Raw genomic sequence first — 18,155 nt, forward strand, 5'->3', positions numbered from 1 at the left:
ACCGCTCAAAGAACTACATCTCCCGTCTCGCACCAACACCAAGACGGCTGTCACGTTGGCACATTTAACTTCTTTCTTTCAGAATGAGCTGAAAAGTATTAAAAGAGGTGAAAATCACTACAAGTCTGGGCATGTTGAGAGCTGTACATACACAAAAGGGGAGTTAGTCGGTTCCGTAAGAGCCAGCATGCGGGACCGGGATTCTGGGATTTGTAGTCTTTCTAGTTGCGTATTTTTCATAGTCTTATATTTCAACAGTTGTACGACAAACTGTGACTTTTTTGACATGGAAATTAATTTTTAAGATTGACAAACATCATACGTGTAATTCGTGGCACAATTCAAACGGGATCGAAAGATAATCTTTCTCTCCCCATTGACTTCAATACATAATTTTTCCGAAATAAGGTCCCATGGGTAGTAGATGGGCGGGACTTCGCCTCTCTATAGCACTAGTTACAGTATGACCACAAATCCAAATCAAACATTATATAAAGTAATGATTTAAAAAGATTCACAATGTTGCTTTCACACAGTTAGCATTGTTATGAATTGTAATACTACTGTGTACATGGGCTCGTACTTCTCTGGTTACCCAGTGTGTCTAATCCGCTAACAGTATGCAGATTGTGACAAAGCGCCATGGTCACTGAATAGTAAGATGGTGTGACAGGACGCACTGTCATCAGACCCGAGTCATGATTGGGAGTTTGGCAGCAGCTGAATGCAGTCTTGTTTTCTCCCGAGTCTCTGTTAGGAACCTATCTTCTCAGTCCGCTCCTGTGATTATTTCACAATTGGAGCATAGTTTAGCTAGCAACATCATTTCATGTAAATATCTAGAAACACAATTCTCTAATGCACCATTTATTTCTGAGGAAGCGATTACGTCTCAGCTCATCTGAGCAATGGACGTTTACTATATTGATCGCTGCTCGCGTTTTGTTGCTGATGCTTTTTCGTTGAGGATGAATCTGCTGCTTGCTGTTGACATACTGGCACTTGACTCGCGGCCATTTTTGCTTTACTTGCTAACATCATTGGCATTGAATGGTTTTGTTTGACCTTTGAGAATGAGGTATTGATAATGCAATCAATTCTATTTTTTCTTACATTTGCATTTCTTGTTTGGCCTTGAGCTCAACATTTTCGAGATGAGCATTTCGATCACGTAAATGCTCCAAAATGGAGTGGGCTTCGTGTCCTGACCCTCATTATATTTTACAGTGAATTCAACACTAAATCAATGGCCATTCAATAATTATTTTCTTATCTTTAGGACCCCAGGGCCTGGACTATTTCCTCATTTTATATAGAAATTCATTTTCAGCAAGAGTTATGTCTGTGTGTAGGTGCCAACGTTTCTTCTAGAGAATAATCTCTGAGGCCCAGAGCGTTCGTTTGTAGGTTGCTGCAACAATGCTGTCGTGTTTGTTTATCTGAAAAGCCTACGACCTTGAAACTGTGCATTAGCATTGCTCTTGTGCATAATCAATCCTAAAGAGATGGGCACAGGTGAAAGATTGGCAGCAGAAAGAAGCCAGCCAACTATTACTGTTTACTCTCTGACCTGAAGTGTCGAGCCAGATTTCCTTTCCTATGACTCAATTTGTTTTGCAAATTGTTCCTTACTTGCATTTTGTATTTTGCATGTGCAGCCCCTTGTACATGATTACTTCCTTTTCTGGATCTACATTGTATCCTAATGTCATAAATGAGGTTTTCGCTGTATTGCATATCTTGAATGTTGCAAGTGTATTTGTAGCATTTTTCCGCGTACATACAGTAGGTGAAGCGTAACTGATAGAAACGCTGCTTCTGATTCAGATAAATGAACAAAGTCCTGAAGGCTGGTTGTTGTTTGATAAAGAAAACCTGGATGTGCTTGTGTCCTTGAATGCTGTACTTCCTTTCTCTCGCACTCTTTCTTCCTCCCACTCTCTCTTTTCATCCTCTGGCTGCCAGGTCCGTCCGGTCCCGCTGAAGGAGTGTCAGTGTGCGCTCAGCGGCGAGGGGTTGGTAGATTTGACAGTCATACTGAGGTGTGAACATGACTGCTCATGCATATGGGAGCATTATATTATGTAAGCCACTCACTTCTCTTGTCTGGACTCGAGACGTGATAGCAAATATTTGGGAATCGTGATAAGGAATTTTGCCCTTTTTTTGTGTTATGACGGTTAACCAAGTGCAAATTATTGCATAAAGTGGAATTTTTATATGTTGGTTTTTCTCCACTTTCACACATTAGCTTTCAAAGTGTTTGAGGCTATTCTTTGATCTCACCTCTTGTCAGCAACAGACCTTGTGCAGCTTGCTGTCCAGGTGGCTGTAATTCACACATCCCCTGGTGCTTGTCTGGGATCAGATGTTCATGGTAATTTGTCCCCCTCAACCCACATGTTGCTAGCTTTTGTGTTAGATGAAGCAGATCCCCTGCTTGCATAACCTTAATAATTTACAGGCCCAGTAATAGCTGCACAACTTGTACTCGAGCTGAGAACACAACAACATTTTAGAACTGGTGGGGGTGAGGTCCTCAGTGCATGACGTCTTTTAACTGTCAGAGAGGAAAAACATTGATAATTTGGAACATGTGCTAACTTGTTTTAAAGATTCTGATTCCTATCGGTCTTACACTTCACTTCCACATTCAACGCGTTAACCATTTTAAATTGTTCCTTTTATTAATGTATTTGTATTATAAAGGAAGTTCTCTAAAACCCAGGGTCCTTTAAAATACTTTGGACTTCCCTTAGCATGCTTATACTTGCTGATGGGAAAACAACTCTGAACAATCGGAAAGTATTCAGTGGTAGTCATGTTCCATTTCCCCAGTGTATTTTGAACTATGGCACATTCCGGTAGACAAGCTCATTTAAAAAACGTGCTAAGTGTGCTCTCTATATCTTGTCACAACTCCACCAACAAGATACATATTTATCTATTTTATCTCTGGTTGAAAGTAAAGATTTTTAATATGACCTCCGATTTATTACCTACGAATGGATAAGAGCAGCAATTAAAGAGAGACGCATGTATACAGAAAACAAGTAGATATCACTGAATTCTTCATACTGGTCAACAGTTTATCTCTGTAATTGCTTACAGATGTTTATTGGCTGTTAGTTTACACTTGGAAAAGATGGGAATAGTGTTCATGCATGAGATAAGGAACATGCTTGACGATAAGAAAGGAGAGGTAGCTCTGGTTGTTCCAGTATGCTGCCGTTGAGCTATCACGATCCTCCAGCCCTGCGTGGCTGTCCGAGCTGAGCCTGAGGATTCCTTGTGTGTGGGATGTCAGGAATAGAAATCGGGGCCATTGAGGGAACAGCGCAGGCCACATTTTCTGGGCTGCATTCCCCAGGATAGAAACTTTTCATATGTGCTTGTGCCAAGTTGGAATTAATTTAAAATCCTATTTAATGAGGGTGGATCTCAATGATAATGATGCAGTAATAAGATATTGTATTGGTATTTTCAAGTAGAAAAAAGTACTACCTGACAGTTTCCTTAGCTCCTTTTTTGGCAATCATCTATATTACAGTTTGTGATATTTACATAAGGACTAAGTAGAAGTCAACATAGCGGCCTGACTCCTCTGCCATGCTCTGTGAGTCACCCTACCTTCCTTTTATGGAAGAGGAATGCCCCGGCCACCTCATGTTGAGGAGAGTCCTGCTTGTCTTTGGCTCCTGACCTGGTCCCTGAAGTCTTTCCTGTGTGTGTGTGTGTGTGTGTGTGTGTGTGTGTGTGTGTGTGTGTGTGTGTGTGTGTGTGTGTGTGTGTGTGTGTGTGTGTGTGTGTGTGTGTGTGTGTGTGTGTGTGTGTGTGTGTGTGTGTGTGTGTGTGTGTGTGTGTGTGTGTGTGTGTGTGTGTGTGTGTGTGTGTGTGTGTGTGTACACGTGCGTACGCACTTATGCGTACACATATAACCCTGCTGTGTGCTTCACGACAGGGCAGCTCCACCCATAATTCTGAGCACAGCATTTTTCTCCTGGCTGCCTGCATTTATGACTCGTTTATCATCGATGAGTAAACACCTTGGAGAGAACAAATTAAGTTATAGACCTCGCACAATCACCATGTTGACCCGTGGCATACCTTTTTTCTATATGTCCCCTATCAGAGGACAGTAGAGGGCTTTAAAGTCTTTCAACATTCTGCACCACAGTAGATACTCCACTGTTGAGTTTTTGACCTATACTGTAAGTGGAATTTGGGCCTTATCAGCCTGTTATACTTTCTATAGCTACAGTCAATCCTCTGTGATCATTGTGGATTTGCTACACCTGAATTAACCGTCCATAAAACTTGTTTGTTGTATAATTGATTAATTCCACTTCCCCCATGCTACAGATAGCAGGTGTCATTTTGGCTCACCTTCAGCAAATGTATTTTATTTGAGAAAAAGCATTTAATATTTTTGGTTAGATTTCCTTGTCTCATTCGATATCTAATCTCTGTTTGAGTGACAAGTCGTACCCAGGATTACTAACATGTCCTCTCTTCTCTCTTTTTATCTTGATCTCGTCCCATCTCCACCATGCCTCCGGTGCTTCGTCCTGCAGCTTGGCCGCGATGAAAGAAGAGTGGACAGTAGGAGTATCTGCGTTGGTCATCGGTCCTCTTCCAACAATGAGGCTTTCATTCCCCCCAAGTTCTGCGACAACAGGATTGTGTCCTCCAAGGTAAGAAACACAACCACATGCCAGGGCTCCTGTCTGGCCAAACACCAATAACACATTCATAAACATCTGTTTGTTTTCCAGCTCCTCTCTGTATTATGTTCCACGTGCCTTCTGGCATCCCCCCTCCCCCCCTCTTATCTAATACTTGGAATGAACTCCTGAGCATCCCTGTGTCTTCCCTTGCTTATTCCTCCTCCTCCAACTGCCTCTCCACATGCTTTCTCTTCGCTCCTAAGGGAAGGTGATTATTGTCTGTCAGGGAGATCTGTCTGTGGCTGTGAAATACATGGCTGCTATTAATATACTGGCAGGGGTGAGTAATTTGGTGCTTTCCCCCTCCGGGCTCTGACAGACCCCACGCCATTCTTCCTCACCCAAATCAGACCCTTCAGTCGTGTGGCAGTGGCAGGATCAGGCTTGTTTATCGATATGAAGTGTGAAAGTGATGAGGAGAAGGAAGCGGTTTGAGAGTAAGACTGGATGAGATTTATAGTGGTGCAGAGGGTCCCAGTGAGGATGGGCCAATCAATTGGTTGCTGCCAGTATGTCAGGGTAAACAGCCTTTAATTACCCCGGCTGTAGTGTTTATGCTCCTCCATGCCTCTACTCTCCATCATCCTGTTGCTTTTGCTCTCTGCAATGACCAATCTCCGCCTCTCATCTCCTGCTCTCTTTGCTACTACTGCACCACCACTCTTTGCTGCTGCCATCCCCCTTTTCTCATTACGTTCACTCTCTTTTCTCTCTGGCAAAATGAGATGGGACATTCTGCTGCGGCTGCATTTCAACACTATCCCCATGCAGACATTCCCCTTCATAAACCGTGCCTTAGTGCTGTTTCCTTGCATGTGAGCGTGCATGTAATTGTCTTTTTCACACTGCTACTTTGTTGTGTGGCTCCAGAGACCAGCAGGGTATTGTTGAGCCGTCTCCCGGGGATTCAAGCAGATAAAAGTGTCGCTTCAGCCCCGATGGTATCAGCAGTCATGCTCACTTAAAAGAGAACAAAACCCACAAAAACGGATACAAACCTGATAAGTTCATTGGCTCTGCATTCAAGGGGCAGCCAAATTTAGGAGGTAAATCGCTAATCTGAATCAATGGAACACCTGTGGTCCCCCAGGGGCCGTCTCCCCAGGCAGTACAAAGAACAGACTAAAAGATATTGAAGTTGCCTTTCCTCTTCTCTTTCCCAGCTCAGACACAGCACACATATCCAAGAGTCTGTGAATATTGGATTCCTCTAATCTCTCTCCCACTGCAAATGTTTTCTTTAACTTCCCTAAGTTCTGTTGAAAAACATCATGCCTGAATGTAAAAAAGTATACAGAAAAGGGCATTAAAAAGCAATCCACTTACAGCAATGCCTATTTATTATCTCTTTGACTTACTTGAATGTTTATTTCTCTTTTTCTTCCGACAGTATACCGTTTGGAACTTCCTACCAAAGAACCTGTTTGAACAGTTTAGAAGAATTGCCAATTTCTACTTCCTTATTATCTTCCTGGTGCAGGTAAGGACAGACAGTGTATCAATCCAAAGTCTGTTTATCATTGTTTAATAACAACTTACTGAATGACTGCGTTGTCTGTGGTGTTGTTTAACTAATTGCGTGGCGAGAGGGCTATTATGTGTCCGTATGTGACCCTTTCAGACCACGCTGTGAACCGGGTTTCAGCCTGTTGATCTCAACGGGTTATTGTGTCTCATTCCACTTGTCTTCCCCATCCTGTGTTCTGGCCTACGTCATGTGTTTTTCCCCAGTGTGTGAAAAAGAGTGAGAAAGTCTTATCATTTGCATATGGGCATGGCAGGTGTGAAAGAGATCTTGTATGTGTCAACTGTAATGTTTGAAACGTGTGTGCAATCATAGCAGATGTTCAAAATGCTATAGCTTCCCTTAAAGGCAGGGTAGGTAATTTTGGAGAAACCAGCTCGAGTGCGCTAGAATTTGAAAATACACAGCCGGAAAAAATCTGCCACTTCCTTACAGAGCCCCTCCTCCAACACACACGAACGCGCACATGACCAATGAGGGCACGAGATAAGTTTGTGCACAGATGGAAGGCTGACAGGCAGGTAGGCCATCCAGTTATTTTAGCCGGGCCAGCTACAGTAAAATGATTAGTCGTGCTTTTTACAGTACTACAGCTTCCACAGATGACATTTTTTTAATGTATTTTTTGTCAAAGCACTTCAGATATTCATTGCTATCGGGATGTTAAGAGCATTCCATGGAATATAACAAAAAGTGTATCTCGAGCCGGTTTCTCAAACTTACCTACCCCACCTTTAAGGCTTGAACATATTTGATAAAGAAGGAATCATGGAGGCAAAATAGAAGATACTTTTAAATTGTATGATATGTATATTTGAACCCATTTCTTAATTGGATTTCCACTACAGAACATCACTGTATCTTGACACACGAGGTAACTGTTGTATCAAATGACATTTACTGTAATAGCAGAGTTTTGCCGTATTGCCCACCACTAGTATACATGTATCAATCACACCTAGTTTGATTCGAGATACATTGGAAATACATAAGCATATGGTTCTAAGAAAGTATTGATCTAACCTCCTACAATGCTTGCCTTCATTGTTCCACAGTAGTGAGATCATGTGTAAACCAATTAATGGGTTTTTAATGGGCCATTAGTACCAGGATTCAGGAGCGTGTAAATTGTATTTTTATCTAACATGTCAATATGCAGTTTCCCTAGAATTAGGTTACAGGGTACAAAGAGTAAATCTGTATTTGAGGTTGTCCTATTTTTACATAAAAGAGTTTAATAAGGTGATTTAAAAATTCAGTTTCATGTCTGTCATTGTTAGATCGTGTTGTGTTCCGTACGTGCTGCCCTTTCCTCATAGTGGAAACTGTGAGCTGGCCAAGAGTGCTGACTAAAATGCTTTGACTGGCATCCGTCCTCCCCTGCTGCGTGCTCTTAAGTGACCTCTCCTCTCTCCTCTTTGGGGTCTGGCTGTTGATTGAAGTAGGAGAAAAAAAAAAAGGTGCTTGCATCTGCACCAGCTCTTCTGTCATCTCTTTCTTTCTCCATTTTTGTTCTGATCCATGGAGATGGAAACTAACCTCTCTGCTTTTAGCCGTAACCTAAACTATGGCTGCAAACAGCCCTCTAGTGTAAACAGGTGCTGCTGTTGGGTCTGCCCAGGAGGGATGTGCTCTATCTAGTCGCATACTGACTGAATGAGCTCAGAGTGACTGCCCCCAGAAGCCCAGCAGTGTACTCAATTGAGAAATAGCTGTTGTCGCAAAGTAATTCCATCATCTTTAAGTCAATAAAAGATCAATTGCTGTGTTTATTTACTCCTCCGGGCTTTGTTTCCACCTGTATTTCCACTTGACTGCCCTATTTTCCAGTTGTTCTGGTTTAACTCTCCATTATCGTGAGCTAAAGGTGCCAGCTTTTCTGACAGTTGTGAGCTAGCATATGAAATTATCATGAGCTAATGCAGAACACTTATGTGGGAGTGAGCTACCGTGCATGTTTCCATCCCTCCCACAAACACACAATAATTATCAGTGTGTGCCGTGTAGAGTGTGTGTTTTTGAAAACATCGTGTATGTGATTGTGAGTGTTAATGTGTGACTCAGTGGGTGTCCTGGGTTTGCTGACGGTATTTACCCAAGCTGCAGCGTGGCTGGCGTTTCTCCACTAATCCAGCCTCTCTTGAGACAGAAATAAACCTCTCACAACCCACTCACTTCCCCTAAGAGGCTTCATGCAAATGCTTTACCAACAATAAAATGTCATGCATCCTCCCATCCGTCCCTCTTTTGTCTCTGCCTTTCTCATTTAGTCTCTTCCTTTCTGTCCTTCTTTCTCCCTTTTTCTCTCTCTCATTCCACCCATCTCTCTGCAGCGCTGCACTGCTGACGTCAGCAGCCAGGAAGCCCTCTCTACATCTGAGTGCCACAAATAGACACAGGCTGATAAAAAAGCACCACTCCGCTATAAATAGCCCTGCATGTCTTTGCTTGAATTTGATCGAATGGAAATAGAGCGCAGTGAGAGAGTAAGAGAAATGGTGATGAGAGAGGAGGGAATAATAGGAGAGGGGGGGGGGGGGGGGGGGGTGGGGAACGAAAGGGCAAAGGGGTAGAGGGACGCGAGGGGGCTCACAGCGCTGCCCTGGGACCCCGGGGACCCGCTGTCGGTCGCTCACTCTGACACACTTCTCAGATCAGATGAAGGGCTCCGTGCTGCTCCGCTCTGCAGCTCTGGCATCACACCAGCAGCACACAGTTCACTCCTATTGCTGAGATGTTTTGGCTTTGCATTTGGTGCAGAGGAGGAAAGGTATTTGGCCATCTGGAAGTTTGGTGGGCTTTGTTGTGAATCAGCACGGATCAACCCTGAAGGACGAGCTCTGGGAGAAGTGTGTGTTGTTTGGCAGAAGTTCAGTAGCTGGAGGTTTTCTGTAGTATTTTCTTTTTGTACTTGCAGTTGCAGTATTTTCAAGAACGATTCCATTGAAGCATTAAAGGGCAGTTTCCACCCTCGTACTGTTCTGTTCCAAAATTAATTGCTGTCCTTGACTGTCTATAAACTTGTCAAGTGTCTTTTTACACTTTATTTTAGTGTTGGATGAAATTGCTTTTTATAGAATAACTTTTTATGGGATCAAAAAGAACACTTTCATTTATCTCTTTTTATAGTTCTCTATTGAACAGTTGTCATTGTAATTGTCATAGAAACGCCAAATATAAATCAAGCGACATTTATGCTAAAAGTTGGCTTTGTTGAGCATTCTCTCTGTACTGTGGCCACCCTCTGTCAAGTTTTGCCATCTGGCCGCAGCATCAGAGGGACATGCTGTCCTCGGTCTTTCCTGCAGCTTCTTTTCTGGTTTCTGTAATCAGCCAACATTTAATTTGTCATGGGAATAGGCAAAAAGAAAGTTCTTCATGACCTTTTTCCAATACTCATCACATCATGGGTAGTGTTGTCCTTTGAAGATCTGTATATTCAAACAGTGGAGGAATAACATAACAATAGGAGACTGAGATCCAATAATCCACTATAGCTACTTATCCTATAGCAATGTCCAACGTGTAATGGGTCTTTAAAACATCCTCATGTACAGCAGTGTCCTTTTGAAGCATTGAGCACTCCCACCCCTGGCTCTCTACACCTGAGGCTGCGGCAGAATCCTTACGTTTGCTTCTTTCTCACTGGAATCACCAAGCATTACAAATATAATGCAGGCTCTCCTCTAAATCTGCACTGCTCCAAATAGTCGATGTGCACTGGTCCCTCTCTGCCCTGTAATTGATTAATCCTACAGTTAATTTGAATCACAATGAAGTTGGGCTGGCAGCTATCTGCCCTTGTCATTACTATGAGTGTGTGTGCATGAGTAAGTGTGGGTGCAGAGTGCGACTGTGTGTTCATGTCTGACCGTGATTACTGAGCGGGAAGCAGGCTTTCATTTCATTCTCATTCCACACACAGGTAAGTAAAACACCAGAGACTGCTTCGAAACGCATCTCCTGCTCTCCTTGAGCTGATGGCTATCTGACAGCTTGTAATGTCAGAATACCAACGAGCTGGATGTGTCTGTGCGTGCTGTAATATGCAATCTGGCTCTGGGGGAAGCCAGCCTGCAGGATCAGAAAAGCTAGGGTAAATCCATCTGGTAATGGTTTTAAGAAACACACAAGGCCAATTGTGTACTGGGGCTCTAGCTGGGAGCCGTGGTCAGGTGCTGCTCCTAAGCTGCTTGTTTGGGATTACCTGATAGCTGGTCACACACTCATTACGCACAGGAATGAAACCCAGTGCATACTACTAGATTCCCTCACGTAGAGCTCGGCAGCTAAAGTGAATCCAAAAAAGCTTTGTGTTGGCCCTCTCCCATTCCTTGGCAGTGACACAAAAATGTTGGCATGCCTGCAGATTAAGCACTCTGCCCCTGGAACGCTTGATTAAAGGTTCTGCGGTCCAGAGACTCCCACTCCCTTCCAAAATGTAAATGTCTTCCCTCTGTTTCCCACTGATGAACAAATGTGGGGAATAGTAGAATTTCTTCACAGAAAGCGACTACACCCTGCATTTAGAAGGCTTTCCCAATCCTCCATACTATCACCACAGACTCCTCCCTCTGTAACCACACGTGTGCTGCAGTGACGCTTTGTGGGGATGTCTAGTATTTAACGCATAGCTTTACAGTTTAAAGGTCATATGTTTACAGTTTAATGTCAACGTGACATTCCTCTCAAGTGAATTTTTCTTTCTTCCAATAGGTGATAGTGGACACCCCTACCAGCCCAGTCACCAGTGGCCTACCCTTATTTTTTGTGATTACAGTAACGGCTATCAAGCAGGTAAGACTCTAATAAGTGTATGATAATAACGAATAGTTGGGATTTATGTTGCCTCCATTTCTTTCTACCCTTCCTCCCTCTACACATAACACAACAAATCCCCTGCCTTCAGAACACCTTTGCTGTGATTTGTGTGTGACGTATGTGACGAAGGCTCTCGTGGGTTTTGTAATAATGTGCTCCGCTGGCTATTTCTGATTGAGAAGAAGATGAAATTGGCTCTCTGGGAATGTGAGCAAATGGGGAGAGAGAAAGAGAGTCTATTACAGAGATACAAATGATCAAGGGGAGGGTCTGTTTCCTCGACTCTGTTGCTTGCATGTCACGTCTTTTAGATGTATTGTTCTGGGATCGACTTTTTAGTTAGTCTACTGCTGGGCCTTTGAAATGCACAATAGTGAGTGGACTTCCTCGGGAAAATATATGGAACACACTGATAGCACTGAACCGCCTTCATCATGCTTTGAAGTGCGGTACGCCCGACTCCTTCTAAAGTGATGATGGTTGTATAGTTCCACTGACCATCCTTGGAATGCCCTCCCTCTTCTTCCTCTTTCATCCACCTGGCATCATTTCTACCATCACTCAACCAGACTTTCTCTCTCCTCCTATAACCTTTCCTGGTAATCCTGCTTTCTGGCTCAGGCTCCACCTTGGCACACACTGTGGTTCGCCTCTCTACCCCCTGCATCTTTGCACCATCTCCTTCACTATCTTAAAGGTGGGGTAGGTAATTTTGGAGAAACCAGCTCGAGTGCGCTAGAATTTGAAAATACACAGCCGGAGAAAATCTGCCACTTCCTTACAGAGCCCCTCCTCCAACACACACGAACGCGCACATGACCAATGAGGGCACGAGATAAGTTTGTGCACAGATGGAAGTCTGACAGGCAGGTCGGCCATCCAGTCATTTTTGCCGGGCCAGCTCAGATGATTGGTCGTGCTTTTTACAGTACTACGGCTTCCACAGATTACATTTTTTTATGGATTTGTTGTCAAAGCACTTCAGATATTCATTGCTATCGGGATGTTAAGAGCATTCCATGGAATATAACAAAAAGTGTATCTCGAGCCGGTTTCTCAAACTTACCTACCCCACATTTAAAGTACTTATGAAGTCTACACTAGTATTTGTGCCTCGTGCTGCTGCAGCCCCGGGATTATTTCATGACATACTGTTTCAATGCACTGCTGGACAATGATTATCCCCTTCTGCTGCGGCAGGCACTCTCTCTCTCTCATAATGATTTATATGTATGCACAGATATTTCTTTGTGTCTTCTATTATGATTGGTGAGCGGTTCTGTCAAACCTTTACTCTGTGTCAGCATGTACTGATGTCGATATCCTGTTCCCTGGTGAACAAGTATTGTACTTTTTGTTGTTTAAGCAAATAACACAATTCTGATTCTGATATGCTGCCCTAGGGCTACGAGGACTGGTTACGGCACAAGGCTGACAATGAGGTGAATAAGTACCCAGTGACAGTGCTAGAGCAAGGCCGGAGGGTACGGAAGGAGAGTGAGAAGATCAAGGTACTTTTCAACAGACACATCCACTGGAATAAATATTTTCTTAGCTACATGGCCATGAAAACGCTGTGTTTTGAATACGTCCACAGGGAGAACTTGCCCTGTATGCTGAACTGATTTGACGTTCAAACATTGTTGTGACAGTAATTGATGTATCCAGGGTATCATGTGCACGTTACTTACGTTATGCATTCTTATGTTCTCAAGGCAATAGTTTTGTCAAAGATGAGTGGGTGTTCAGGTTAAACATGATGCATTAAACAATATTTTCCAATATGTACAGTGAACCAAACGACTCCAAATGTTTATGTTAAGCGCTGCTAGTGCTCGTGACCCCGCTGAGACTGATCTTCCAGCTGTCAAAACCAAAACATTGACGCTTTGTATAAAAGTTTGGACAGCTGCTTCCCGCACAGGAGCTCACACAAGCTCCCTGCAGGCTACCTCCTAGTGTTAAATGGACTAGGGCTAAAATAAACATCAAACAAGCCAAAGAACCAGATTTTTGTCAGTAGTTGAAAGACTACATCAGAGAGTGTTTATTGACCAATGGTTAGCTTGCAGGGGTGCTCATGTTGCTCTGTTTATGCTATCACTTCGAGTAGGTTCTGCTTGCTAACAAATTAGCCACAACGGCTTGAAAGGAAATTGGTAGCGGCGTACGTTTATTTTGGACTCCTTCTGCTCCCTGGGATTGTTTAAACTTCGGTTTGAGTCCTACTGATATGGTGCCTTAGAAGAAGGGGGAGAAAGGAAACTGGAACTTCTTTAAGTGCCGTTTGGTTGTGCTTCTTTCTCAGGTTGGAGATGTTTTGGAGGTGGATGAAGACGAGACCTTTCCCTGTGATTTAATACTGCTGCAGTCTAGTCGAGATGATGACACATGTTTTGTTACCACAGCAAGTCTGGATGGAGAGTCCAACCATAAAGTAAGACAGGCCGCTCTGCTGTCCCCTTTTTCTTCCCTAAGATTACATTGTCGAAGTATATTCAATAAAAAAACTTGTTTCGGTCAAATTATATTGATTATATTTTGACCCTATGATTTTATAAATGTATTGCTTATTAGAATTAGGAAAAAGGAATTTGTTATGAAAGCAAATGTATATATTTTATTAATTTTTAAATCATATCTTAATAGGAAATGTTATCTCTTTATTTCACACTTCCTGTGTGTGAGAGAAAGTGAAAGGCAAAGATAATAACTAAGTCAATGCTCACACTTCTCTCTCTCTGCTTCTTCGTCCAGACACACTACACAGTGCCAGACACGGAGAAAGATCTGGAATCTCTCAACGCCACCATCGAGTGTGAACAGCCACAGCCTGACCTTTACAAGTAGGCACTCATCTTGTGGCCCCAACAGATTTACACCACAAGCTTGTTTTGCCGGTGGTCTGTCGGGCAAGGGATTCACTCCATGCCAGTTCAAAATGTTTTAAATGACTCTAATATTAACATGTCGATTATTAAGTGGACACATTTAGGCAAGCCTTAGTGTGTGTTTCCTATTAGGAATAGCCAGCACAGTTGGTTCCTATTCACTTGTAGGACTCTCCTTTCTATCAACACATAGCCTTTAGCTCCCCCTTGGGACAAGGAGTAGGATTAGTCATTTAACCAGACATCAGAATGGTGTTGGAGACGTGATAAAGCTAAGTAAGCCATGGCGCCAAATGCTTGCTATAAAGAGTAAATCAAAGTGACAGCCTGCTGCTGGCTAACCCCCAGTAATAAGCTGGCTCCTAAATCTCTGCTCATAAGTACTTAAAGTTTGTAAATGAAATAAACTGAGCATACATTTGGATACCTCAAATTGAAACCCATTCTAGCATTAACAGATTGATTAATATACAAAAAACAAATATCACATGTACAAATTACTTCTGCTTCTGAGCGCGTTTTTCATTTTGTTCCAGGTTCGTCGGCCGTATGCACATCTACAAAACGGATCAGGAGCCTGCAGTGAGGTGAGAGCGCTAATGCACGACAATCCCAGCCCACTTTAAGCGAAAGCAAAATCAAAACAGATTGCTTAAGCACTCATTTGTTTCTCTCTGTATCAACCAACAAATCATTATTGCATTGATCCTTCATTGCAGAAAAGCATTCAAATTAAAACAGGTTGGCATTGCTTCAGCCTCGGCTTCCAAAGCACTCCCACAGGCATCTATCATTGACTGATCTGTAATGGCCGTACAAACAAATGCCAATGTCCTTCTCAAGAACACTGGAAACGGTGTAAGCCCAGACTGCCGTCATACTGTGTTTTGTCACTGCGTATTTTAGAGTGGATGCCAGCTGGCCTGCCAGGTTTCCATTTAGAGAGTAGAGGATTGTGTGGACTGCACATCACTTGTATCACTAAACGGTTCTGTCTTCCCATGTGATTTTGCAGGTCTTTGGGTCCAGAAAACCTCCTCCTGAAAGGGTCAACTTTAAAAAACACTCAAACAATATGTGGTGAGTCAAGTCATATTGCCTTTCTTTTTTTTAACAACTCATTTTAATGAGATAGCTTAAAAGCTAATCACTTATCTCCCTCAAGGTGTTGCAATTTACACTGGCATGGAGACAAAGATGGCTCTCAACTACCAGGGCAAGTCTCAGAAACGCTCGGCTGTGGAGAAGTACGTTTAGAGGAAATGAAGTAAACAAGTAAAACATATATGAGACTTAGCTTTTGGCACTGATTTATTTCATTTTTTATATTTCAGGTCCATCAATGCCTTCCTTCTGGTTTACCTTTGCATATTGGTGAGCAAGGCCCTAGTGTGCACTACACTTAAGTATGTGTGGCAGAACAAGCCCGGACAGGACGAGCCTTGGTACAACGAGAAAACCCAGAGAGAGAAAGACACGAATCTGGTGAGAGAATGTTTTATCAACCCGCCTCCATGTTTTTAAAGCAATAAAATGTGAGTTAAGTGTCACCACAAACCCAGTCGTGCAGGAATTACCACAACTGGGAAAGGAAGAGCTAATAGGGCTTGATAACATTGCATCAGTTCACTGTATTATACCTATTACACATTTTATTATAGCTAGAAGGCATGTGTTACTGTGGTACACACCCTGTGTAGGCTTGTTGTTGTAACTTTTCAGAGCACAGTTTCCTTGTATTACACTGTTTTACAAGTGTTAGCCTCTTCTGATCCATACTAATGAAAAGTGCTCTCAGCAATGGGGTCACCACAAACCTATATTGAGACATGGTCCATTTTATTGGCTGATAACCCTCTACCCTCTCCCTCAATGAACTGTGAACATTGTGATACAACCTTGGGACTCCACTATTTCTTTATCAAGGACTCCTGGTCTCACCTCATCCACCATATGTTTTGCATAGGAGTCCATGGTAATCAAGATAAGAAAAGCATGAAATCATCTCCCTGTGTTTTCATGGTTTTCCAACAGTACCTAAAGATGTTCACTGACTTCCTGTCCTTCATGGTGCTCTTCAACTTCATCATCCCGGTGTCCATGTATGTGACGGTTGAGATGCAAAAGTTTTTGGGATCCTTTTTCATCACATGGGACAAGGACTTCTTTGACCCTGAAATACAAGAGGGTGCCTTGGTCAACACTTCAGACCTTAATGAGGAGCTTGGACAGGTGAGGCAGACGGTCCAAAGTAAAATAAAACAACATTTCAATGGCATAAATGTCATTGGAAAAATGCTTTCTGTAAAGTCACCATTCTTGTTCGTTATTCAAAACCTGAAATCTCTCAGCCATTGAGTCTCCTTTTTGTAATATGTTAAACAAAATGTTGTTTAAGGGGCACTGGGTCATGTATTTTGTGTCTCTATAGCTGAGTAACCCCCTTAATGGCACTGATGATATTATGAAGCATTACAAAAATGTCAAAGTAAACCTTTTTCTCAACAGTAAATATGCAGTCTCCATTAATACATATATATGAATGCAATCTCTTGGCAAAGCCTAAATGAGGATGTGATGCACAAGCCCACAATAAGTGTGTAAATGTGATTAACGTATTCTAAAGGAAAATATATTTACAGATAAATAATTGTATTCTAATACACTTCAAGGCAGCATTAGTTGCTTTAATACAATTAAACCTAGTAAAAAAAGAACAAAAATGTTAATTGGAACAACCGTCCGCAGCATCTACATTGGCTATTGGCATTGCCACAGCCCATCTGTACAGTGCTACTGCAAAATATGAGCTTATAATAACTCCATATTGGTCTTGCTGTCCTGACTTCTGTTGTTTTAATGGCGCTTACTCAAACAGTGCTGCTATAGATCAGTCACACTTGGTTTGCCAGAGGATTTCTTCAATTAAAGTTGATGCTTCGTTAAACTGATTAATGCAGTGTAATTATTTCTGGAAGTAATTGCTTAATCTTATTGTTGGACCCTGTTAAATAGGAAAGTGAATCTTTATGGATTTGGAAGAGCCTTTCACATCTCTTTATCACATTGCCTGCAGGTGGAGTATGTCTTCACTGACAAGACGGGCACTCTCACTCAGAACAACATGGAGTTCATAGAGTGCTGCATCGATGGCTTCCAGTACAAGTACCAGGACGTAGGCACGGACTTGGATGGATTCTGTGTCACAGATGGACCTGTAAACAAAGTGCAGCACAAAGCTGGCAGGGTGGGTGTTGTGGTGTCCCTCCATCTGTTGTAAAAGTCACACATGCGGCAACATATGGCCATTACATAGCTCGCTGCTCAGAAAGACCCTTCACCGGTCACCCACATGCAGTCTCCCTGACATGTCAACATAAGCGCTCAACATGGAGGGGGAGCAAAGTGGCTGTGTTCTCACGACATGAGCGCCTGATAACCCATACACACTGTTGCACTAAAACACATGCTGATAATAATAATAATAATAATAATAATAGATTTAATTTGTTAGCGATTTAACAGGTGCTCAAAGACACTTTACAGATGATAGTGAAGAGAAAAGAAAAGAGAAGAAAGGAACGACAAATAAATATATAGTTAAAGTTAAAGTCAAATAATACAAAAACAATCACACATTAAAAGCCAGATTGAAGAGGTGAGTTTTTGTGAGTTTTTTGAAGGTGGTGAGGTCGGTGCAGTCTCTGATGGGTTGTGGGAGTGAGTTCCAGAGGGAGGGGGCAGCGACGGAGAAGGCTCTGTCCCCCCAGTTCCGGTGATTGGTGCGGGTGGGGATGGATAGGAGGTTGGCTTCTGATGAGCGGAGGTATCGGGAAGGGGTGTGGTGGTGCAGCAGGTCTGTGAGGTAGGGGGGGGGGGCCTGGTTGTTGAGGGCTTTGTGAGTAATGAGGAGGACTTTGAAGTGGATTCTTTGACGGACGGGGAGCCAGTAGAGGTTCTGGAGGATGGGAGTGATGTGGTCTCGGGAGCGGGTGTGGGTGAGGAGGCGGGCAGCGGGCACCAGAGTTCTGGATATGTTGGAGTTTATTGAGGAGGTTGGATGGTATGCCATAGAGGATGCTATTGCAGTAGTCGAGTCGTGAAGTGATGAATGCATGAATCAGGGTTTCAGCAGCAGAGGAGGAGAGTGATGGGCGGAGACGGGCAATGTTTTATAAGTTTGTTTATATT

At 42.9% G+C, this 18,155-nt stretch overlaps 1 protein-coding gene across 1 annotated transcript in view; it reads left to right on the forward strand.

Annotated features, from left to right (window-relative positions):
- atp11c (ATPase phospholipid transporting 11C (ATP11C blood group)) overlaps positions 1-18,155 on the forward strand; it is a 40,317-nt gene that overhangs the window by 13,219 nt on the left and 8,943 nt on the right. The window contains 12 exon segments of the mRNA XM_079671330.1: positions 4,575-4,694; positions 6,118-6,207; positions 10,969-11,049; positions 12,477-12,584; positions 13,382-13,510; positions 13,831-13,919; positions 14,501-14,551; positions 14,980-15,044; positions 15,130-15,211; positions 15,299-15,449; positions 15,999-16,196; positions 17,041-17,240. Of these exon segments, the coding sequence (XP_079527456.1) occupies positions 4,575-4,694; positions 6,118-6,207; positions 10,969-11,049; positions 12,477-12,584; positions 13,382-13,510; positions 13,831-13,919; positions 14,501-14,551; positions 14,980-15,044; positions 15,130-15,211; positions 15,299-15,449; positions 15,999-16,196; positions 17,041-17,240 (1,364 nt within the window).

The sequence above is a fragment of the Notothenia rossii genome (genome assembly GCF_949606895.1).
Source record: "Notothenia rossii genome assembly, chromosome: 3".
NCBI classification, from domain to species: domain Eukaryota; kingdom Metazoa; phylum Chordata; class Actinopteri; order Perciformes; family Nototheniidae; genus Notothenia; species Notothenia rossii.